Here is a 25,953-nt window from a genome sequence, read left to right as displayed (position 1 = left end):
TGCCATAGATTTTCTATTCCAGAGGCATAAGTATTTCTCCACAAAAGGCTGGAGGCTTAAGGATTCTGTGGTGGCTCAGAGCTGAAAAGTTCATTTGAAAGAATCAAATTCAATTCCTGATTTGGGGGAACTCAGGTATACCCTAGGTCCTTGCCTGAAACTGTGCATAATCCAATTCCATACTGTGGATATTAAAAGCTGAAAATAAAGCAAAACAAATCCTACATACCTGGTTAGGTGTATGAAAGTGCTCGGAGAGTGGGAAAGCACTATGTAAGATGATAGGGAAAAAAAGTTTAACATCCTCAGAGCGTTTCCACATCACCTAATTGAAATTCACGCATTTCTATCTTCAATATGTGTGCATTAAACACCTTCTGTGTGCCAGGCACCAATTGGCTCATGTAGCAATTCAAACCAGATCTTCATGCATATCATATATGTTTAGTGAGCACCTAATATACACCAGGAGTTCTGCTGGTTGCAGGCCCTCGGGTATCCAGAAACCTACCAGCCTTCCAATAATATATTAATAAGGAGACAGAGGTCAGCGATTAAGTTCTCACCCCAGTGAGAAGCTGGGGGAACTGGGATGTCTTTTTTTCTACTTCTGTGTCCTTTGTCAGCACATTTTGCCAAAAAGAAATGGGGTGGGTTGTCTAGGGCAGTGTGTCTCCAACTGTGATGTGTATACAGATCATCTGAAGATCTAGTTAAAATACAGATTCTAGTTCAGTGGGTCTGGGGTGGGGCCTGTGGTTCCATATTTCTAACAGGTTCCTAGGTGACACCAATGCTTAGAGACAAGAGGAATTCCATCTATGCAATGAAAACATCTGGTTATCTGAGACCACCTGACAAAAGAATGGCAGTCAGAGCACCTCTCACGCTGGCCCTTCTGTATCTCATATTGGGACATTACCACCCTCTATTCCCCAAGCCAACCACCTCAGGCTCCTGGAACAGGACATGCCTTTTCACCCTGCTAAATCTTTGCCCCAACTATTCCCTCTACCTGAAAGATCTTTCCTTTGCTTGAAACTCCTCCACTTTGGAGCCATTTCATAGTTCCCAGAAGTTCCTGTGCATCCCTCTCCCCATCCCAGCACTTGTCCGGGGAAGCATAACTATCTGACTATGTTTGTATGTACAATCAGACCGGAGCTCGAGGTGGAGGCTTGGGTGGGGCAGGGCGGGTATCCATATTGCCCAGCACTAAGCCTGGTCCCAGCGAGGTCCTGGTCACACTGCGGGAAGTAAACAAAAACAGACTTCTCATCCAACAGGTCTCCCTTTCAACATCACTTCCTCAGGGAGGCCTTCTTTGATCACCCATTCTGTACTCCAGTGGTTCTCAAACTTCAGCTTTCATCAGAACGACCTTAGGGGTTTGTTAAATATGAGATTTCTGATTAAGTCTGGGGAGGGTCCCGGGAATTTGCATTTTTAACAATTCCCATGCTGGTTCGCACACTTCAGAGAGCCACTGCTCTGCCCCATTACCCCGGTTTTATCTCCCTCAAGGCACTTATTACTCTCTGAAATGATATTCATTGCTTGTCTTGTGCCTCCCATTTAAGCTCCACGAGGGCAAGAATTTGGGGCTGTCCTGTTGGGCACTCAGCACAGCGTCTCGCGCCGGACAGAATCAATGTCCATGAAAATGAAAATAAAGATGGACGGTCCGTGTGGCAAAGGCACGAGGAAGTCCCCAGAAGACCAACTCGCTGTCTTCCCCCGACCCCGATGCTAGTCCCTAGAACCTCGCGCGGCTCTCGGAGTCCCCGTGGCCACTGTCCCTTTAAATATGCACGGAGACGCCTGGCCCCCTCGACTCCCTCGATCCCTGACTGAGCAGAAAGGCGGGAGGGGGGGAGGAAGCCTTCCTCTTCGGAGCCGGAGGAAACGTCTAGGAGGGGGCGGAGGCGCGGCGGCACCGGCAGCGCCCGCAGAGGCGCCGCGGCCAGAGCGCAGCGCACCGGGCGCTGAGCCGGGAGCCCCAAGCGGACGCGACGCCGCGCGCCGCTCCGGCCACCGCCCCCCACGCGGCGCGCTAGCGCCCCCTCCCCGCCCAGCCCGCGCCGCCCCGCCCAGCCCGAGGCTCGAGCCCGGCGCCCCCACTTGTCCAGCGCCCAGCGCCGAGTCTGATTGAACGCGACGCCGCGTGCTGTCCGGGCTGCCGCCTCGCAAGCCCCGCGCTCGCGCACCTCTCCCCGGCCCCGCCCAGCCCTGGAGGCTCGCGCCCCGCGCCCCCACCGGCCCTGCACCCCTCAGCGAGCCCTGCCCCCCTCAGGGAGTCCGGCGCGCGCCGAGGGGCGGGGCGGGTGCCAGGGGGTTCGGGACCCTCCATGAGACTATGGAGTGAGGCTGCTCGAGGACTCGCGCTGCACTGACGGACCGACGGGCGGCCCCGGGCTCCTCGAGCGGGAAGATGAACAGAGCAGGTAGGAGGCTTCGCGCGACCTCGGGCGCCGAGGGACGCGCGTGAGGGGGCCCCGGCCAGGCGCTCCAAGTTGACGCCCGCGGGGCGCCTGGAGCGACGGCCGAGAATCCCTCGACCTTCCTACTCTGCTGGGCTTCTATCGAGATATGGGCGGGTCCGGAGTCCCCTCTCCGAGGAGGCTGAGACTCTTCTGGGGCCCGGGTCGGAGTTGCCCCGCCTCAGGGACGCCCCCTCAGTCTTAGCGAGGCCTCACCCTGGCCGTGTATGCCCTCAGCCCACTCCCATGTGCCCCCGGAATGAGGGTGCCCTCGGCAACGGAGAAAGACGCCCCCTTCACAGAGGCAACTTGGTCGCGCCCCTACCCCCTTACCCCGCCAGACCCTCGCTGGCCCCTCAGGGACCCCTCCCGGCACGCGGGATCCGTCCACGCTCTTCCCCACATCGGGATCTATTCCTGGTCCTTCATCACTTGGAGGCGCACCCTTAAGAGAATTTCTGCTCCCTTCTCTCTCTCCAGACCCCGAGACTTGGAGCTTACTCTCCGGATAGGATTAAAAAGCCATAAATCATCTCCTCCCACCGCCCCCGGCTGCACCCCCTCCCTGGCAGGGCCTGGGTCCGGGCCCTCTTTGTGCCTCTCCCCGGGGACCGAACGCCTAGGGGACGCTCCTGGGCTGAGCTGGGCTGAGCCGCACTCCAGGCATTCCCTCCCAGCCCTCCCGTCTCTGCCCTGTGAGACTCGCCAGTTCACGGATTCCGTGCAATCCAGACTGCGTTTGACAGTAAATATTAGCGATCTCTCCAGAGGAATGCCATTTAACAGATTTAGCGACTGAGACTTAGAGATGGGCGGTGCCTGGAATCTAGTTCCCGGGATTCCCGACTCCATCCACAGGGAAGGCAGAAAGTTCCCTCAAAGAGGGGAGTTTGCAGTGGAACAGTCCCAGCAAACTTGCTTCATCCTCCTGCCAAGGAGCGATTGTCACTCTTTTTTCTCCCTCTCTCTTAGAATTAAGCAAAAGGCAGCCCTCTTTCCCAACCAACACCCTTGTCTGAAGCCATACTCCAAAACAGACGTCCCTAAAGAAACAGGAAGCCACCATTTTGCCTGTCTTAGAACCATATCCTGCTGCTGGGGTGTGTGTATGGGGGGAGGGGGTTCTTTTTAAAATGTTTAAAATGAAAAAAAGTCATTGTCTTAGGAGTGAGGTGCAGACAGGAGACATTGACTGGACTGACCTGAAAAAAGGAGCCACTTGGAGACTTAGGAGTGTGGCAGCCGCCTCCTGTGTCCAGGTCCTGTTGTTGCTGAGCATGTGAATGCCTGGACAGTTAGAGTGTGGGCCACAGGATGGTGGGGGGAGGTAGGAGCAGGGTGCCACTTTGAGGGACTGGAAAAGGCTGGAGAAGGGCCCCTGCGCCCAGACAGCCACTCCTTTGAGGAAGAAGGTCGCCTCCTGCCTGTTCTGGCACAGCCTGGACACAGCCAGGCTAGCTTTTTCCTACGCTCCTAATAAAACTTGCTTTAAAACAATGGTGAGAGCGGTTCCAGTTTTCCCACGTTTCCCTGCATGAGGCTTGGGCAAACCCTCCCTTCTCTGAGAATCTGGGAGATGGAGTGAGCAGGAATAAATTGAGAGGCTGTTTTAGTTCCAGTAAATCTTAGCAGTTGCCACTCTGGGGTTCAGCCACCTGTAATTTGTGTCCAGCATAAACTTGGTTCTTTTTTCTCTGTGATGGCAATGCTAGAAACTTCACATAATGATTTCTGTGTGCTGTGTAGCATAGTGGTTCACAGACTCCATGGGACTGAATCTCAGAACCACCATATACTTAGTTATGTGACCCTGAGCAGGTTACTTAACCTCTCTGTGCCTCAGTTTCTTCATCTGAAAAATAAGGATAATAAGATCTTGGTCTTTGAGCTCTCATGATTCAATAAAGTACAGTATGTAAGGTGCCTGGAATGGTGTCTGTCACACTATAAGTGACCAATAAATACTACCTAATATTTATTGGGTACTTACTATGAATCAGGTACTGCTTTAAGTGTTTTACTTCACATTGACCTGACGAGGTGAGTACTCTTGCTATCTTCATTTTATAGATGGGAAAACTGAGCTGCAGGGATTTAATGGTAACTGACTTAATGGGGAGCCAAGATAGAATTGAAACACAGACTGTCCAGTTTGATAGCCTGCTTTTTTTCTAGCGCCTAACATAGTAGGTACACAGGAAATGTTTGCCAGTTGACTTTGTTAGTCATCTTATGTCTGTTATTTCCCTTGAACTTCTCAACAGCCTTAAGAAAAAAGGGGGTATTTCTTCCATGTTACCAAGGAAGAAACTGAGGCTTAGAGAGGCAGTGATATGCCCAAGATCACACAGCTGATATATGGCAGAGCTGGGATTGAAGTCCAGGTCTATCTGAACCTGGGACCCATGCTCCTCCACCTCAGTCCCACGCTGTCTTCCAGTAAAAGCCCTGTCGTGGATCACTGGATTAGCTTACCAGCAGCTTAATTAGAAATCATCAGCCTTGGCCTGGACATTCCAGCAGGCACCCAGGAATGAAAGTTAAATTAAGATGCAATTGAAAGGTGAAATTGGAAGATAATTACTCTTGAAACATATGGTTATGAGCGTTCCGGGGGGAGTATAGTGAACTGCAGTTGAAACAGACTCAGGGACTAAAGACAGGGATGTCAGGGGACGTCATAAGAAGAGCCATGGGTTTAATAGGCGTAGTCAGCCAGAGCAGAAGGCACTTACTGACTGGTGCAGCCCTCTCACTCTACAACTGGGAAAACTGAGGCTCCAGGAGGAAAAGGGACTTGCCCAAGGTCACACCTCCAATTAAGGGCAGAGCCAGGAGTGGAGATCAGAGCTCACGACTCCCAGTTCAGTGCTCCTTCCAATATCCCTTCTAATTGAACCTCTACATAGCTGACAAGGGAGCAGTAAGCATGAGTCTGTGAGTGACAGATATTTAATTAAAATAGAGAAAGAAAATATAAACTGGTACCAGGGGCTGGCTGGGGATGATTTCTATCACCAGAAGCTGTTAAAAATCTCTTCCTCCTGTCACTGTGGTTCCCCTACCTCCAGTTAACTCTTGGCATCTTGGCTTGAAGGATATTTGAGTCATCCTCAGGCATAGCAAATTGCCAGAAGGTCCTAGGCACTGATAACTCAGGCTGGGGAAGCTGTAACCCCCAGACTCTATGATACAGGGAGAGAGAAGATTCATACAGCAGCCAGAAGGAGTCAGGAGACAGCAGAGGTCTAATAGTTCCATCCATGCTGTTCTGGGCAGTCAAAAACTTAAGTTTAACCCGGAGGAGGAACCCCCAGCTCTCATCCTGTAATTCTCCTACCCCCACCGTACTTAAGCTCATACTCTTTACCATACTCCAAAGGGTTTTGCATCTAACTGCCTCCAGGCCTCTTCACACTCTGTTCCCCCTATCTGGAATACTCAGACCCCTTTTCAATTGTGAAATCCTCCCTGTCCTTCAGTGTGCATCCTGGTGCTACCTCTTCCCTGAGTCTTCTCCAAGCAGAGGGGGTCTGAGGCCCAGATAACTTTGTACCAAGGGCAGGGGCTCTGTCCGGTTTCTTTTTATGAGGGAGGTGGGGAGGGAGCAAAGCTGGAAGCCCTCACACTTCATTTTCTTTGTTCCCCCCTCAGTTTCCTTCACTGGCTCCTTCTCTCTCCCTCCTTGGTCCTGCTTTTTTCTCAGTCCATACTCCTTCACTTGGTGATCTCACCAGGTTCATGCCTTGACTTTCACCTCTGATGGATACCTCCAGCCAGGCCTCTCCCAGAACCCAGACTGGAATACCCAAGGGCCCACTTGGCGTTTGCACCATGGTGTGTGAAGGGTGACTCGGGTTTTTTCTCTTACATCCCATATCCAGATTGTCGGCATATCCTGCCAGCGATACCTTCCTATTTGGAATCTGATTCTTTTCAACCACTTCCACTGCCACCAACCTGTTCCAAACCTCTATCATCTTTTGCCTGGATTACTGCAAGAGCCCCCTCACAGGTCTCCTGGTCCATTCTCACCACTTCTGTTTATTACAGCACATTAGCAAGAGTGAGCATGTCCTTCGCCCTCTCGAGGCCCTTCATGATCTGTATCCTCCCCATGGCCCCTCTGACCTCATCTCTTCTCCTTCTCTCTTGCTCACTCCCCTCCAGCGACTCTGGCCTCTTTGAACATGTCAGGTGAGTCCTGGCTTCCCTCACCTCTTTCAAGTCTTTGCCGTAATGTCTTCTTGGTGAGACCTCTCCTAGTCACTCTATTTAAAATTGCAAAACCCCTCAACTCCTAATCTTTTTCCATAGACTTTATGATCATCTAACGTAAAATATGTAAGATACTCTTTTTATTTGCTTATATCCCACCATTAGAAGATAAGGTCCGTGAAAGACAGGGTCTTTGTTTTGTTTATTGATGTAGTCAAAGATTCTAGATGATGCCTAACACATAGTAGGTGCTCAAGAAATATTTAATGGAATTGGATTAAAGGAAATTGGGTGGGAGCAAATGAAAGTCATCCACCTTGTGGTCAGTTAGTATTTCTGAGCTCTGGATTAGCCTTATGTAAATTTCTTACCTACCTAGCTGTTTCTGGTCTCTTTGGCCTCAATTTCCCTGCCTTTTTCCTTTTCTCTGCCTCACTGGAAGCTGGGAGCCCCGAGTTTCCCCTGTAGAGGAAATGCACAGTGGCAAAAGGGTCAAGGCAGAGGTTCAAGTGAATGCAGCAGGAAACCCGCATTCTATCTGGGCCCTGCTCCAGATTTGCTGAGTAACTCCATGCCAGCCACCTACCCTCTCTGTGCCTCAGTTTCCTCATTTTTCAAGGAGGGGTCAGACAAGACCTTTCTGCTTCTGGCATCCTTTAATCTTAGCTGGAAGCAGGGCATGGACACTACATACTTGTCATTCCTAGGGGCTCTATAGGGAAGGCATTTTCTTGCAGGATCACGCCTCAGACACCCACTGTAACCTTTCCTGAGGAGATGGCGCCCACAGATCAATAGCTTGATTGGATGAAGGATGGGGTGGGGGTGGGGGCGATGCAGCCAAAGTGATGGTCGTTTTTCATGGCCTTTCTGTCCCCCTGTCAGGTCTCATGGCGCTTATGTGAAATACCACCTGTTAAGGATGAGAAATGAGAGTCCCCACCCCCAAAGAATAATTTCATGCCGATGCCTGACACTTGATGTTGAGAGCGTGAAGCTAATGTTACATAATATTGTATATAAGTATAGAGCAAGACTTATACCAGGGCAAGATATGGGGCAGGCAAAGACTTCATTAGAACAGTAATTGCTGCTGTTTATTGAGTACCCCTATGTGAGGGCCTGCTACTAAGCACTTTTAATATATATCTTTTAATCTTCACAACAACTCTTTGAGAATAGGTGCTACTGTTGTACCCATTCTACAGATGAAGGGATCAAGGCTCAGTTTCATAGCTTATAAGTGGCAAAGCTAGATTTCAAATCCAAATCAGCCAGGCTCCAAAGGCTTACTCTGTTACTCTGCATTGAGCTTAGCTGTTTAAGCGCCAAATTTGGGTTGTTGTTATTGTTTTTTCTAATGTGGACAGGTATTTTTCTAAATGAGGATATATTTGATTACTTATTGAAATAAGGAGTTGGAAAGTCACATGTTACATCTTAAAGACTCTGGGTGGAAGGCTTGGGCATTGATGCAAACAAATGTAGGTGTGGGTTAGGAGGTTGATGCTGTGGGTAGGTTAACAATGGGTACTTTGATAGCTGTGCCTTCCTGCTCTCAGCTACCACATCTTACAACTTGCAGTGTTCCTGCTCTAACTTTCTCTCCCTACCCCTTCTAATTATCTGTGCATTGGGAAAACAGACAACCAAGTTCATTAGATGTATGTGCAAGTACAAGTAAGGAGGCTCTGAAATGAAACCCTTTTAGGAACAGAGTGCATGGGCTTTGTAACCCTGTATTATTACTACTCCCAGCCTTTTTTTTTTTTCTTTGGGGCCTCAGCTGAATTTAACACAGTCCTGCCAATTTGGGGAGATGATATTCACCTTGGCTTCAGCCATCTAGAAATTGAGGTGCCAGTGGGACAGTCCCATGGAGATGTCTCAAGTCAGAGCTGTGCTGCTGACCAAGACCATAGCCACTGGCCACATGTGGCTACTGAGCACTTCAAATGTGGCTAGTCTGAATTGTGACATACTGAATGTGTAAAATACACTTAATTCAAAAAAGAATGTCAAATATCTCATTAATAAAATTTGTATATTGATTACATGTTGATACAAACATAATTCACTGATTACATGATGGTATTCAAAATAATGTTTGGATATATTGAATTCAAAAAACTATTGAATATCAAAAGCCAGGCAGTACTTTTGATCTGATAGATTTATTTTAATTTTAATTTTTTTGTTAATCCTCACCTGAAGATATTCTTTCCATTGCTTTTCAGAGAAAGTGGAAGTGGGGGTGAGAGGGAGGGCAGGAGGGAGGGGGAGAGAGAGAAACATCCATGTGAGACAGACACATCAACTGGTTGCCTCCCGCATGCGCCCTGACATGGGGCTGGAGGGAACCGCAACACAGGTACATGCCCTTGACCAGGAATAAAACCTGAGACCCTTCAGTGCACGGGCCGATGCTCTAACCACTGAGAACATGGGCTAGAGCTGATTCGATGGATTTTGATGGAGTTGCATTCCTGGAAATCTGCTTTCCTCACTCTGACTGAAGTGTGCTCAGGCATGGAGCTGTGGGTTGGCTTGTGGTAGGAGAGATGCTGAACTTGGAAGTGGGTGACTACTCCTTTGGCCCTATACTTGTCCAGGCCACTTCCATCCTGCAAAATTTAGCTGAAACTTCTCCAAGATATCTTCCCTAACCATAGCAGCTCTTGCTTCTTGAACTCCTGTTGTGTGTACAGTTTGTACCACATCTTTTATTCTGCTCTGGTTAATAGATCCTCACCATCCACAAAGGAAGAGGCCTTTTGCAAACATCCATGTTATAAAATACCATATCATTTCTCCCATGAAATTGGGATGCCATAAAATTTGGATGCAGGGCACTTAGCTGGACACCAGTCTACACCATGTAGAATTCAGAGGTGACCCTCAAGAGAATCATACATCACTGTCACAAGCCTTTGGTGTGTCATTCTTGAGGGAATGAGATAATGGCTATTCAGTTATAATATTCCATGAGTGTACAGCTCTGGCCTCCAATTGTTATGTTAGTCTTGTCTCCCTAACTCAACTATAATTAGCCAGAAGAGGTGTCCTTCTCTTCTTGACCCTAGAAGACCTTACTGTCTACAATGCTATGCAAATAGATGCAGGTATACAATGAATTAACTGTAGAATGAATGTAAGCTCTATGAGGGCAGCAAGGATGGTGACTGTCAAGTTCAACATTGTCTCCTGGGTACCTGGCACATAGAAAGTGTTTAGTAAATAGTTGTTGAATGAATGAGTGCAGTGATCTGTACACCTTTATTTGAGGAATCCAGCATATCATTGGGGTTTTGTTAGCTGGACTGTGTATAGAAGAAAGGTCTTAGTTACTTTGTTTACAGAATGAATCTTTAGTGTAGGGTCAAGGGATTTTAAAGATGATAGTGGAGGCATAAACCTAAGACAAAACATAGTAGATTGGGTTCACATGGGTTGTTGGGAAACCATCTTCAGTGTTCTCTCAAAAATGATAAATGGGAATGGAAATAAAGGTAACTGTACTTTTTGTCTCCTTCTTTTCTCTATTTTCATCCTTTAGATTCACCAAAACCACCAGTTGCTCCCAAGCCAAAGACTGCCAGTCCCCTCACACCAGTGACGGCAGCCAAATTCCCTTCGTCACCCAGGCCTGACAGTCTTCACAGTCCCAACTCCATGTCGAGGGGGCCGAAACCCCCCATTGCCCCTAAGCCCAGGTTGGATACCCCTAATGAGTGGAGAGCCAGTGTGTATATGATCAACAGCTTGAACAAATGCAGCAACGGGAAGCTGCTCTGCGTAGATAGGGGGCTTTATGAAGAACAGCAGTCCAACCTGGAGTGCTCCGAGGCTGAGGCCGATGAGGATTACATCGTGGTCCCCAGGGCTCCACCAACAGAGGATGAACCCAGGGATGGGGACTCTGTGGAGAATGCAGTCATGGTGCCTTCGGATCCCACCAAGGAAGAGGAACCCCAGGAGGAAGGTGAGGAGGAGGGGACAGGGGCTGCTGAAGAAGTGGCAGTCCCAGCCGAAGTGGCACTGAGTGGAGAGGCTGATGAAGGTGTAGCCCCCATTCCTGAGAATGTGGGGGCTGATGACTGTGCCCAAGACCCGGGGACAGAGGAGCAGAAGCTCACAAGTGAGGAGGAAGAGAAGCTGGTGGAAGAACACAACATGTACAACCTGGAGGACAGGGGCCCTTGGGATGCGGAGGCAGTCTTTCCGAGCGATATCATTCTAACTCAAGTCGATTTAGAAGGCCCAGAAGCACCTGGCAAAGAGTCTGGGCCTCCTAGGACACCCAGGGAAGAAGAGGGGGATGGTGAGGAAGGCTGTGCCAACGCAGAACCAGGGGCGCCAGACGAGTATGCAGATTCTGACAGGCCCACTGAAGGGGGTGCTGAAGATGCCAATGAGGAACCTCTGGAGAATGAGGGATTGGCAACAGCCATCCAGGAGATGGAGATAGTCACAGACAGCCCTGAAATCTCTGAGATGGAGTGTGAAGATGCCATAGGCAGTGGCAATCAGGATGACCAGGACGAGCCACCTGACCAAAGTGAGAAGACTGACCAAGAAGGAATGGCAGCAGTCACCCAAGAGGCCAGAGAGGATGCTCCAGAAGGCGAGGACTCCATGCAGGATGAACCTGCTGAGGAGAGCTGCCAGATCATTCCTTTCGAAAATGAGTGTATGGATGACTTCGTGACTTCACTCTCCGGAAGTCCCTATGAGTTTTTTGCTACAGAGAGCACCTCTTTCTGTAGTGAAAGCTACTCTTCTTTTTCCGAGTCAGCGAAAGGCTTAGAGACAGAACAGGAAGCAAAGTCGGGGGAGTGTGCAGGCCAGGATGCCGTGGCTGAAAATTTGTGTGGCCAGTGTGGCTCCCTGCAGGATGACACGGGGGAGGGCCTCTCTGTCCCTGACATGGTGGTCTTGCCAGAGGCTGAGGACGCCACAGACGACGCGCTCACCAACCCCTACGAGATGGGAGTCGACTTGGTGTGCGGGACTGACCCTGGAGGAGAAAAGCCTGAGACACAGGCTGCATCAGACGTCCTAAGTGGTTATGACTCGAAAGAAGAAGTGAACTCTGATGCTGAGGGCGGCCTGGTCCCCATTGACAGGAAGAACATCGTCTCAAGGGCCAGACCCCACTCTGGGAAGGTGGCTGGCTATGTCCCAGAAACTGTCCCAGAAGAGACTGGACCAGAAGCTATCTCATCGTCAGCCATTAGCATTGGAGGTGTCACTGAGGAGGCAAGGAAAATGGTTCTGTCATTGGAGGGGAAGCCACTGGAAGCCAGCAGGGCCTTACCAGCAAAGCCCAGAGCCTTCACTCTATACCCTCGTTCATTCTCTGTAGAAGGCCGAGAGATCCCGGTCTCTGTGTACCGGGAGCCGGAGACATCTGGCTTAGAGGACCATCGAATCAAAAGGAAGGATGACAACCTCTCTCTGCCCTGCGTTATTGGCTCCTCTGGGAGTTTCTCCCAGAGGAACCACCTTCCGTCCAGTGGCACTTCAACACCATCTTCTGTGGTCGACATCCCACCACCTTTCGACCTGGCCTGCATCACCAAGAAGCCCATCACAAAGAGCTCTCCCTCACTCCTGATCGAGAGCGAGCCCCCAGACAAGCACAGCAAGAAGAAGAAATCGTCCTTTAAGCGATTTCTGGCACTAACGTTTAAGAAGAAGACCGAGAACAAAGTGCATGTGGATGTCAATGTGTCTTCTTCCAGGTCCTCTTCAGAATCCAGCTACCACGGGCCTTCCCGGCTTCTGGAAATTGACCGCAGGAGCCTCAGTAACTCCCCTCAGCTTAAGGTCCGGACTGGCAAGCTCCGGGCTTCCGACTCGCCCTCCTCCCTCATTTTCTACAGGGATGGCAAGAGGAAAGGCGTCCCCTTCAGCAGGACGGTATCCCGAGTGGAGTCCTTTGAAGACCGCTCCCGGCCCCCCTTTCTGCCCTTGCCCCTGACCAAGCCCCGGTCCATCTCATTCCCTAATGCCGACACTTCGGACTATGAGAACATTCCAGCCATGAACTCAGACTATGAGAATATCCAGATTCCACCCCGGAGGCCTGCAAGGGCTGGGACCTTTACGAAGCTGTTTGAGGATCAGAGCAGAGCCCTGTCTACAGCAAATGAAAATGACGGCTATGTGGACATGAGCAGCTTCAACACCTTTGAGAGCAAGCAGCAGAGTGCAGACCAGGAAGCAGAAAGGTACCATGAAATCAGTTTTCTTTGTTGTTTAGCAAGTGTAACTGTCTGAGAGGCAAGCTTAGACGTAGGGGACAGAAGGTACTTGCTTTTTAGCCTCAGGCTCTATTTCTTTCTACCTGCGTGACTTGGGATGAATGGTTTTACCTCTCTGAGCCTCAGTTACATCATCTGTGAAATGGGATGCATGCTACCTCATGGTAGAGTATTTGAGAAGATCAGAATAGATAATCTATGTAAAAATATCTAAAATGCTAAGTTTAGTAAAAATGTGAGCATGTGTGTATTTGCTTTATTTGTGGAACATTTCTCATCTAGGCCGATGGCTTTGCTACTCTTCTCTGGGAAAGTCACCAAAGAGAAGGTTCTGGAATCTTGCCAAACTAAATATCTTTCACCATCAGGAAAATACCCTAAATTGAGATTGATACCTTTTTATTGTGTAAATATACACTCTTTTGAAGGGAACTAGAAAAGATTACTTAAATTGTTTAGAAAGCCAAGGGTGCCCTGAGCTTAATTTCTGAATAGAAGTCTTTAAGAGGTACATCTGAGCTGATTTTTCTTTTTTTTTTTTTAACTCATTCACCTTGGAAGTGAGAGTGAAACACTGAAACGGGGTTTTCTGACCCCACCTTCCCAAGACTGACTGAATGCCTTTATTGATCATCCCAAGTGGATAACTGCCAAATCTTGCTTTTCCTTATACATTATGGATACAACTTAAAGGCAATACAATTCAATCTCAACCATTTACACTCTTTTGGGGGTACCTGATCTGAATTAATGAAAAGCCAAAATGATTGCAATTTTAAAGGAAATCCTGGTTCTTTCCCCTGTGTGCACTAACTTAGCCCCATCCCACACAGCTGTTGCTACTAGGACTTCCTAGGGGACCTGCAATAATGAATAGATAAGAACGACTTGCAATTAGCATTAGCAGTCGCTGGAGTATAGATGCTAGAAGTGTTTGTATGGTTTATTCTCTTGAGTTTTTTACATGGTTTCCCACCCTGGCTTTATCTTCTCCCTACCCCAAGCCTGGGCAAGGCTATTATTAATTAGTTCTTTCTAGGATGAAAAGGTTTGTTTACCAGCACTGCTGGAGGGATCAAGTTTAGTTTGGAGGATGTGCATGTGTGGGAACTCTTAGAGGGCTGGAGGGCTAGAGGGCCAGAGGTGACAAGGTCATGGCATTAATGGTTTATCAGCAGGTTTTGATGAGACCCAACCCTAGCTGAATGCCTCCTAGCACTAATGAAAATAGAACCAAGCTTTGAAATTGTAAAATCTCCATGTTGGAAAGCATCTCAAAGGGCATATGGTCAAACCTCCCACCTCTAATAGGTTTCCCTCTTAACTCAGTCTCTACTTGAATTCCTCAAGCTACAGGGAACTCAACACCTCCCAGAGCTGCCTTCTCTGTTGCTAGGTACTGTAAGGTTTTCTTTCTGACTGGGCAAAAACTATCTCCTTCTAATGTCCCTAATTCACTCATGCTGGCTCTTCCCTCTTGAGCCAGACAGGTGAGCCCATTTCTTTTGTATGACAGCCCTTCAGAAATTGAAATCTGCTTCTGTAGAATCGTAGCACTTTATACCTGGAGGGGACCTTCAGATAACGTTTGGTCCTGTTGCAGAGGAGGAAACTGAGGCACAGAGAAGAAAAGGAACTTACCAGGGGTTTCTCAGCAATTTAGTGGAGAAATCAGTGCTAGGACTCAGATTTCCTGATTCCTTCCAGAATTTGCTATAAATTATGCTGCAGGATGCCTAGTCGGGTTGTGCATGCAGCACACTGTACAACTCTGGTCACATTCACCTTTTAATCTATATATGGTGCCCTCTGGGGTAGTGCACTGCACCAGCTATTTGGCCATATGCAAAGGCCATGTTATTTTGATCTGTAATTTGTCCAGAAAACAAACCAAAAAAAGATTCCTTCACCCAAACTAACATGACAATAAGGGAATAAAATAACCAAGAAAATGCTAATGCTACCGTATCTTGACTGCTTACTGTGTGCTAGGTGCTTTCCCTGCATATCCCAGTACTTTTTGTTGTTGTTAATCCTCACCTGAGGATATTTTTCCCATTGATTTATTTTAGAGAGATAGTGGAAGGGAGGGGGAGAGACAGAGAGAGAAACATCTATGTGAGAGAGACACATTGATTGGTTGCCTCCTGCATGCGTCCCGACCACGGCCGGGGATTGAGCCTGCAACGAAGTTACGTTCCCTTGACCAGAATTGAAGAGCCTGCAACGGAGGTATGTTCCCTTGACCAGAATTGAACTGGAGACCAGTTTGTGGGCCAACACTCTAACCACTGAGCCAAACCAACTAGGTCCATATCTCACATTTGATGCTACAGCTTGGGGCCGCCTTTGAGTATCCTGTCAAACTCTGAATTTCCAAAGCACTGTCTCCCACTCTGATACTATTTCACTGAAGTCCAGAATGACTGGGATAAATCTTCCATGCAGAAACCACATCCTCTTGGACATCAATCAGTGAGCAAAGCTTTCTTCCGTTTTCCTGCATGAAACAGATGGAAGCAGAGGGGGAGAAAAATCCCCGCTTTGGGCTGGAACAGGTCTGGGCAAAGGAGGTTTCAGACACATCAAGTTGAGAGGCACAAGGGACTGCCAAGGGGGTGGAGACCCCACTGCTGCTTCACCTGAATGAGAGCTTTGAGAATCGAGTGGAGGGTGCTGCTGATCTGAGATAGGGGCCCAGGGGTGCTTCGGGTTGGACGGGACAAGAGGGTGGGGAGGCAGTTCCTTCCTCCTGCTACTTGTCCTGCCCACACCTTGCTTGATGTGAGAGAATCAGAGGCAGAAGCCAAATAAATATCAACAGTCCTGAAAGAGCATAGGACAGTGCACAAGGAGACATGAGTTCAAAGCCCACTCAGTCACTGACTTGCTGTGCAATCTTGGAAAAGGCTAGGCCACAGTTTGCTCATCTATAAAATGATAAGATTGGAGCACATTTGTATTTCTCAGCCTTTCACCTTTCCTGTACCACCTTTATATTTCTGTTATACTGCCTATATTCCCACTTACTTATTATTTGTCTTTCAAACAGTCTATCTTTTTTACTTTACAAAAAATATTTAGAAAGGAAATTTTATGTCACTGTTAGGAAGTGGAAAAACAGTATCAGTTGCCATAAATAGAAGGCAGTTGTACAAATAAGATACAAAGGAAAATAAAATAACAGGTAAAACCTAGCTTAAGGTTATTACTTGCCAAGGCTGCGTGCTGGAGGCTGGGTCCCTTTGTTAAACAAGGAGAGGTGTTAAAGACATCCTGGCACCACACAGAGACTTTCTACTTGACATAATCCAAAGGATTCATAAGGACTGAAAAATGGTGTGATTCAATGTTATTTAAATTTAAGTCCTTTTCCCACTAAAAGTACCTCCTTTCAAGAAAGGGTAGAGTATATAATAGAATTCAGAGAGCCCTTAGGGACCCCTAAATCAGAGCATTAGCTCAGGGGCTAATGGATGATGATAAAGTTTCTTCTATGCAGTTACTTCCTCTGAGATTTGTACATACAGGTAATAACATTTTAAGAGCTATAATAATATTCCTATTAACAATCTTCTATCTTATAAAATAAAATTTTACATACACACATTATCTATGTACATGTTCCCCATGGTATACAAAAAAGGTTTTGTCAGCCTTTAAATTGTATCCACAAACATTCTTTTTCCCTGAATTGCCCCTTTTGGGGGGGAAAACGGACCAGAGATATAGTTCAGTACTCTTACTTTTTAATACCCTTACTTTTCAAATAGGATGTTTTATATCTTCAGTCTGTACTCTTGGTTGGAGGAATCTAGGCTTGACTTCTGAATATCCATGGCACCTCAGTATGTTAGTTATGCACTAGGAGCTTAATAAATGTTTGTTGATGTCCAGGGGTTTATGATTGTATGGAAGTAGGTGATTTTTAGTTTCACAAGGGTCCTGGAAAGAACTATAATTCATTAAGTACCTATCTTTGGCAACACAGTGCTGGGTGCTTTGTATGTACTTATAAAATAGCCATTGATGCAAAACACTACAAAAACTGGCTTGACCTAAGCATCTCACTTAAAGCCTCATAATTGTGTGTGTTTGTTTGCATGATGTTAAGTCGACCTTAATCATAGCATTATACATCAGCACAGATCTCTGATGCCACTTTTCTCCAATATTTCATAATGAAAACATTCACACTTACAGAATAGTCTTTTTTTTTTTTTTTTTAATTCTCACCCTAGGATATTTTTTCCATTGCTTTTCAGGGAGAATAGAAGGGAGGGAAGGGTGGAGAAGGAGAGAGAGAAAAACATCGATTGGTTCCCTCCCACACATGTTCCAACCAGAGCCAGGTACGTGCTCTTGTCCGGAAATTGAACCCATGACACTTCAGTCCCCAGACCGAAGTTCTAATCACTGAGCCAAACTGGCCAGGGCCAGAAAAGTCATTTTCATTGTGAATGTTCATATGCTCACCCCCTAGGATATAACATTAACATATTGCCACTCTTTCTCTCATCTCTTCCCGTCCAGCACTCTCACCATTCATTAATGCATATTGTTGTTTTTTTAATTTTTTTTTTTAATCTTCACCTGAGGATACTTTTTCCATTGCTTTTCAGAGAGAATGGAAGGGAGAGAGATAGAAATATCGATGTGAGAGAGACACATCAATTGGTTGCCTCCCGCACTCGCCCCAACCAAGGTGGGGGATCGAGCCTGCAAATGAGGTACGTGCCCTTGACCGGAATTGAACCAAGGACCCTTCAGTTGTGGGCTGACGCTCTCACCACTGAGCCAAACCGGCTAGGGCTGCATATTGTTTTTGATGTATGTATGGCAGCTTTTTATGTTTACAGATGAGAATGCTGTAACCCGGGAGAACCTGTAAGAGCATGGTGGTTAAAGCATGTAGACTTGTGAGCCATGCTGCCTGGGTTTCAGTCTACACTCCACAACTTACTATGTGTGTGACCTGAGACAAGTTATTTACCTCTCTCTGCCTCAGTTTCTTTATCTATAAAATGGTATGATAATAGTACCTTCCTCATAACATCATTAGGACAACATGAGTTAATAATACAGCACATAGTGAAATGATCAGTAAGTATTAGTTCTTAATAAGTGACATGATCAAGGTCACATAGTGGTGGACCTAGGATTTGAATTTGAGTCCAAGGGTATGGATAGAGAATCTAGTTCCTGTCACCATGGGGGTGTCTCTCTCTCTCTTTCTTTCTCTCTTTTTCACAAGCCTGTTTTTTTGCACGTGTTTGATACAGTGTTCAGGACATCACATCAGTAAAATCGGGACCATGAACTTTTGAGATTCAGCTTTGGGTGTGGTTTCAGAATTACCTCTAACACCTGCCTGAGATGGCATCAGGGCTGCAGACCAGGGGTTTTATGATTCCGTAATCGTAATAGCGGGAGTATCTGTCTCTATGACTCTGACTATAGCTATTATTTCACTTGTAATTCACGATTAGTTAGGCACATTAGGAATTTCCAGCCCCCTTTTCCAGATGAGAAAACTGAGGCCCAATGAAGTGATATAAACTAATTATCCTCTGTCATGTAAGTAGTAAGTAGTTAAACAAAGATTCAAACCCAACTCTTTCTGACCCTCAATCCAGTGCCCTTTCCACTATCCATTTTCTGTGGTTGCAAAATGTTAGCTGGTGGTCTTCATCCAACAGCTGTCGGGTGTTTCCCTTGCAGGAGACAGGCTAGTACAGCCACCACCAAAATGTTGGCTTTGCTTATTGGTCCAAAAGGCTCAAGGAAAAACAGAAGGACACTTTCCTTTCTTTTCTGATGGCTGGTGGGTTTGTTGCTTTGTTGGCAATGCATCAAGAAGACTGACGAGCTTTCCTGGAACTTGCTAATGAGGTACTCAGATGTCTTTCCCTCCCTCAGGGCCCTTGCCCTCCTGTGGCCAGCTATGCCTGTGGAGCAACCAGGACCTCTGGGTCTGGAACAGGCCATCTGTTTGGGATCTACTGCTCATTAGGAGAACTTCAGATGATTCACCCACCTGGGAGCAGCAGCTCACCAGTGCTTGTTGTGCCTTCCAGAGAGAGCTATGGAAGGTCCAAGTCCCAGTGTTTCAGGACTCCCTTCTCTCAGCCTGGGGTTCTTACAGAGCTGTTCTGTGTTGGAACGCAGCTCCAGTTACATGCCCAAGAGTTTGTGGACAGGCCATGTTATACAGCATGCATGTGCAGATAAGAAGTGGGAAATCCAAGTATTTGAATATTTCGGCTAATTGATGATTACCATTTGATAAATGAGTAATTCTGGGCAAGGAACTGTGCCAAGTGAAGTATGGAAGGAGATGGACAGGTGGACCAGGCACCATCACTGGGTGGAGGAAGGGGGCTCCCTGAAATGTGAGTAGAAAATGCTTAGGGCCAAAAGTCCAGAGGAGGGCAGGATAGCTTTGTGGAGAGGGTGGCATTTGAATGGACACTGAAGGAAAAGTAGGATTTCGACATCTGGAGGTAGGAGAGGAGAAAGGTATGAGAACCTACAGAGAAACTTAGGACTGTGGTTTTTAGCAGGTAAAGCTGCAACGCAAATGATTTCATCTGGCTTCAGAAGGTAACGTGATACCTTTAGTCTGAAAATCCGTTCACATAGTCTGCAGACATGGAGGATATATGGAAGAGATTGGGTCAAAAGGCTCAAAGACTAAACTGAAACACCATCTTTTTCTAATTTCTGGTTCTTACTGTAGAATGTTGCATCGGCTCAGCTAATTCACTCCTCTCCTAACATTTGTTGAGCATCTACTAACTGTCAGCTACTGTTCCAGGTACTAGAGGGATGAAGGTCCCTGCCCTCAAGGCCTTTCAGTTTGGCTAGGAAGAGAGGCTGATAAGATTAGGACCTGGTGTGATAAAGGCGTTGTCAGACGTCCTTCTAAACAGTTCTGGAGGAGTCTGTCATGGAGACACTTGAGGTGGGTATTGCCAGAGGAACAGGAGTTCATGATGGAGACAGACAGTCCAGGAAGAGCACAAGCCTGTGCATGAGTTTAGAGATAAGAAAGAACCTTGAGGTGTTCAGATGGAGCTCAGTGTGCATGTCTGTGAGACAAAGTTGGGAAGGCAGGTTAGGACCCAGCCGAAAAGGGACTCATATATCAGGTTGGAGAGTTAGTATATATCTCTGGGCAGTTGGAAGTCCATGCAGGTTTTCAGCAGGGAGTTGCCACAATGGGGATGATGCATTGGCATGGATACCTTGTTGGCAGAGTGGAGAGTGGAGGAAATGGAGAGATGGGAAGCAGGGAGATTAGTCAAGAAGCTGTTGCAGTGGTTCCCTCCAGAGAATATGAAAACCAGCAGGGCTGCAGCAGTGGAAAGGGGAAGAGCAGAGTTCTGTCTCCAGAACGTCCACAGCAACCCCATTCTCCAGTGTCAACTCCAGAGCTAGTTTATGTCTTCCCCTACTTTTCTCATTCTTTTATTTATCTGTTACAGTCTGTCTGATCCCAAATAAATAAAATATTTGAGTTGGTTTTCAATAAAAGACAGCAAGAAATAAGAATCCAGTCCTTAAAAAATAACTTAAAGGATACAAGTCAAGGCATAAAGTTAGGGGAAGTAATTGTTTGGGCAATCCAGACCAAGGGTGGTAACTGCCATTAAAATTCTGAAATCCAGCACAAAATCTAGCAAAGGGTGTCTCCTTCCCTCCTCCCCAGACCCCAGCGCGCCCCCCCCCCCCCCGCCAGCATCTTCAGAATGCAGTAAATATTTTGCTGAAGTGATTCTCCGAGAGAGTGAAACCTGACTTTTATTTTTTACAAAACAAAAATGTTTTGTACTGCAGCAACAAATGTATGCATCATTGTAAAACAAAGGTGATTTACAGCCTCAGCTCTAAAATTCTTTCAGCAGGGTGGGGGAGGTATGGCAGAGTTGCATCTAAGCCTCCTGCTGTCTAATTTCATCGGTGCTGAGAGCCACGTGGCTGGATTTTCGGCACACCCCAGCCGTAGTTTTCATTGGTATCTTTGTATCTGCCTGTAAGCCAGGGAGCCTTCCTATTATTACTGTGTTTTTGACAAATGAACTCATGCAGAGCTTTCATTAAGTTTCATTGAAAGGACCTGGAAATGCCATAAAAATTATTATAATCTCAAAACCATCATATTCCTAATGCATGCGACTGGGCTTCTTGTTGAAATTGACTGATGAGAATATTCAGTTTTTAATTTTCTGACTTAAAATAAGACCATCTGCAGCTGTTTCTTTTAGCAATAATTTTTAATTAAATGCAATAAAACTTACAGGAAAGGACCCTAATAAGAAAATCGTGTCAGGAACACACTTATTGTAACATTTACTAGAGTGATATTAAGGCCCCCAACTATTTTTTTTCCTTGCAGAGCTATAATATAGATGGAATCCTGATTAAGTGTTAATCACAATGTGGTTTTGCCTTCATAAAACCAGGATTTCCCCCTGTGGGAGGTGTGAAAATAATTCTCACTAATAGAAGACAGTCTTGTTGCATGAGTTCTTTGGTGAAATGTCAGCAGCAGGTCTCCTGGACCAGCTGAGCCCCAGAGAAGGAGTGAGGTCTTTGTTCCAGCCCAGTTTGGATGGTGCTGGATGTATTTGGGCCTCCCTGTTCCCTGCATATTGATTGGGGACAAGCAAATCATGCACAGGATGCAGCCAAAGGGAAAAGTCATCTCTGTATTTCATGCATTCCTTCAGTAAATCTTTATCAAGTGCTTACTAGGTGCTAGGCACTGCTCTGTGAGCTTTGTAGCAAGCTGACAAAGTCCCTGCTCTGGCAGAGCTGGTGTTCTGGGGAGAGTCAGACCATAAATAAACTAATACATAAGTGAGAAAATTATAAATAATGAGATCATTCTTTGGAAATGAGATGATGCTTTTATGAAAAAGGAAAAAAGCAGTGTAGTAGAAGGGACACTTTAAATGGGGTGATCAGGGAAGGCTTCTCTGAGGAGGTGACATTTGAGTAAAACCTGAATGATGATCAGACATCATCGAGGGGAGGGCATTCCAGGCAGTGGAAACAGGCCCTGAGACTGAAGGCACTTGTGGGGTTTGTGAAGAGGCTTGGAGGCCAATATGGATAGAGTACAGAACACAGTGGGAGAGTGATGGGAGATGGGGTTCGCAAGGGCCTATGTTAAATATTTGGATTTTACTTTCATAAGACACCATTGGAGGGAAGTGTTAGGAGCCAAAAATGTTTGAATTATCTGAACTCTTCAGAACATTTCACAGAACTTGTGCATTTAGGGTCAGATCAGCAAATAATCTGAAAATGTAGAAAGAGTATTTGCTATGCAGAATGGTTCTGGGAATGTAAAGAGGTCCCTGCTCTGCCCCCTGGCTATCTCGATCTCAGGTATGACTGCTCTGAAATGTCTTGGAATTAGTGGTTCTGAGTTCCCCATCTGAATGCTCTTTATAGAAGATGGTGGTGGTCCAGGGAACTGAGAAAAGACTAGCCCAGCCACATTAGAGAAAGGGTGGGAGGTGATAAGGTTGGAGAGTTTCTTGAAAAGGAATGTGCTGCATTTGGACTTGTACTGCCTATGGGAACTGATTTGATCTGTGAAGCATAGGGAGCTATTGAAGGTTTTAGAGCAAGGGAGTGACATAATCAGCTAGTTCTCTAGCACAGTTATTGTCAGCTGTGTGGGGTGGAATGGAGGAAAAGAAGCCACCATGGTAAGTGTCTAAACATAAATGGATGGAGGCATGACAATAGGACCTGGCTTCTTCAGCCTCTATAGTGTGATGCCTCCCAGCACAGCTACTGCATAGTCATTTGGAGCAGAGTTAACCTAGTCTCTGACTAATCTGAAATCCCCAGTATAGAGGTGGTTGATAGCATTTAGGCAGCACAGATGACAGAACCAGAGAAGCAGCATGGCACAACAGGAAGAGACAGTGAGCTTGAGTCCAGCTCTGCCCTTACCTTTTCATCTGATCTGAACCTCAGTTTCCTCACCTGTTCAAGTGGTATGATGGTCCCTTTATTGCTGAGCTATCATGAGGAATCAGAGATAGTGCATGATCAAGGGTTTTGTCAGGTGTGTGTGTATGTGTGTGTGTGTATACACACACATACATACCCTCAGTTAATCTGAAAACAACCCTGCCACATAGATACTTTTTTTTAAATCTACACCTAGCAGATGAGGAAACTAAGGTACAAAGAAACAAAGAAGTCAAGTAAAGCATCCAAGGTTACACGGCTGGTCAGCAGATCCAGAATTTTAACCCAGGCAGCTTCCAGCACCCTTGCTCTCAGCTCTGCTGCAAGGTCTTTCCTTGCTTTATGCACATCATTTCATTTAATCTGCTTAATGTCCCTTTGGAAGTAGCTATTCAATCTTACTATTTTAATAGAAGAGGAAACTGAGGTTCAGAGCGGTGAACATGACTTGTAAGTAAGTGATGGAGCTAGGACCAGAAGGAAGGTATCTCTAGGAATGGGTTCTTCCTTCTTTCTGGTTCACCCCCTTTGAGAACTTCCCACTTGGAACTGACCCTCCAAATGTTAAAGGTGAGAACACACAGTGGGGTATGAATCTTCAGCACTGAAATTTCCTTATTATAGGCATTCAGAGTGGACAGCTATGACTGTCCACTTGCATAGGCCTGCATGGCCAGGGGATGATGTAAAAACTACATGTAGAGAAAACAGCACACATAATTGCAGTAACAATCAATGGGATGATATTATGCAGAAGGTTAAGTCCTCCTTAGATCGCCTGGCTAGGCTCAGGAAGGGACCTTGGGGAATTTATCATCTGTGCTTATGATACTCTAGGTCAGCAGGACGAAAAGCTCATAATAATTTCTGAGTGATGAATTAATGTGTTTCATCTAACTCTTTGAAAATGCCCCAAGACTGTTCAGCCTCCAAGAGATGAAAGCAGCCGCTGAACCATGTGTCAGGGAATTCTGAACTTGCAGCTGAGCATTGCGGTGGTTCCCTGTCTTGGAGACACATGTGTCTTGGCTGTTTTCCTGCAAGACAAATGTCTCAGGGTTGAGATTGTTTTTCAGGATGATGTGGTTGGTCTCTATGTAAACAGATCCATTCTCTTCATTCATAGGATTGGTCTGGAGCCCTGGATAGGGCCCAAGGAAAATTCGTCCAGGTCAAGGCATGACCCAAGAACTTGAAATTGTAGACTTGCTTGCATGATTGTAATTAAGAAAACAAGACACACAGGGAAAAAAAACCTGCCTTACAGAATCTGCTCAGAGATCTTAAGTTCTGCTGTATTCTGTTATAATGAGACTTTCTTATACCGAGTGATGTCCCTGAGGTAGTGAGGTAGTAAGCTCTCCATCATGGTCAGTAATTAAAAACAGTAATTAAGCTTTCCACATGGTCAGTGGAAAAGATACTAGAATCTATCGTGAGACTTGTGACTTGCACAGGTCAGGAAATTTGAGCTCTTGGTGTCATTTTTGGCTGGACAGATAAAGTCCCAAGGAAGCAGTGGGCTGCTACAGGTACTGCCTCAGCAGCCCCTGAAACATATCCAGGCCTCATGGCTAGAGAGACCCCAGAAGACTCTAGGAAGACTCAACATCAGCTCTGAGACCAGTTACAGAAGGTGCCTCCTGTATGTTTTTCATACCTAGTGTCCACTATAGCCAAATCCTCTGAGGCTCACCTGCTGAAAAAGCAGCACTTGGAGAGGTGGTATAGCCCTGGACTCTGGCCTGCCTCAGGAGAGGGCAGAGTCCCTCTTCCGGAGTCAAGGGCCTGGCCACATAGAAGCAATTGGAAGATGGGTTATTTGGTGCTCCTTGGGGGCTCCCTCACACGCAGTGTCTGTGGTTTTCACACTTACTGTTGCAGCAGGATCCTTTTTCAAATGAAATATTACTAGGAACCCCAACATAGAAGGCAAGTTATCATTGTTCTCTTTCATAAATTCGGATTTTTAATACCTCATAGGAAGTCAACTGAGATTGCCATAATAAGTAGAAATCTTGGAAATTGGGAGTTATGGATTGCAGTGCTGCTATCTATGGATTGCAGTGCAGTTCTAGCCTAATGAAGGGAGATGATTGTGCCAAGTGGTATTATGGGGCTTGAGAGCATGTTTTCTCGAGGTGAAGGCTGAGTTCAAATCCCAGCTCTGCCAGTTACTGGCTATTCGTCCTTGGACAATGAGTAAACAGTTGCAAAGGATATAGCCATAGCTGGGTGCATTTTAAATGCCCAATACACTTTAATTATTCTTGTTAATACTGTAGCGGTGTCTGTATCCATGAAATTCCAAGAAGACATTTGTGAATCCTTACCCACAGGAGCCCAGAGTTTCTGAGGAATGAAGTCTGAAAACCTCACCTCATCTCATGTAATCAGGGCATGTTTCTTTTAGTAAGTGCTGTCTGTCAAGTATACATATTTATAAGACTTTTCCACCAATAATTTAATCAGTGGTTTACAGCACCCTGCGCCAGGCACCGTAGGATGGTAGTTTCTGCTCATCTTTCAGAAACAGACCTTTTGTTCTGTTGAATGGGAAAGGAAGCAACATTCAGCAGGTTCCATTATCTGCAAATATTTTATATACATGTGTACATCCCACTGCATTTATGCGTTATGTCATTGATGATCAAGCCCATTTACAGGTGAGAAAACAGGCTCTAGGACATCATGTGGCAGAGAAAGCAAATGGGATGCAGAGCAAGCACAAGAAAGCAGGTCTCTACCCCACTGAGCAGTGCTTACTCCTGGTAGGAGTTGCACCCACCTTAGGAGGCAGCAAGTTACCCTCAGTGTGGATGTGCGCAAAGGAGTTGGGTGAACCTCTGCCAGAGGCTATCCTGGAGATTCTTTTTGTGGGACAGAAAGCTGGACTAGAGAACCCAGAAAGTTCAGAAAGTCATGAAACCTTGATGTGGCAGCTACATATATGTGCACTATACGGTTTATAAAGCTTTTCCATGCCTGTTAGCTCC

General features: G+C 46.5%; 1 protein-coding gene across 2 annotated transcripts in view; it reads left to right on the top strand.

Annotated features, from left to right (window-relative positions):
• Positions 1–2,130: 2,130 nt before the first annotated feature.
• FGD5 (FYVE, RhoGEF and PH domain containing 5) overlaps positions 2,131–25,953 on the top strand; it is a 109,081-nt gene continuing 85,258 nt past the window's right edge. Inside the window, exons 1-2 of one of the 2 annotated variants that reach the window (XM_081160537.1) lie at positions 2,131–2,444; positions 10,255–12,931. In XM_081160537.1, coding sequence (XP_081016663.1) covers positions 2,432–2,444; positions 10,255–12,931 — 2,690 coding nt within the window. In that variant the 5' untranslated portion in view covers positions 2,131–2,431. The remainder of the gene's footprint in view (positions 2,445–10,254; positions 12,932–25,953) is intronic. The other variant, XM_081160538.1, reaches the window with a different exon arrangement.

The sequence above is a fragment of the Miniopterus schreibersii genome, assembly GCF_964146895.1.
Source record: "Miniopterus schreibersii genome assembly, chromosome: 15".
Classification (NCBI taxonomy): domain Eukaryota; kingdom Metazoa; phylum Chordata; class Mammalia; order Chiroptera; family Miniopteridae; genus Miniopterus; species Miniopterus schreibersii.
Note: the sequence above shows the minus strand (reverse complement) of the source record. Positions and strands in the feature narration are given on the sequence as shown.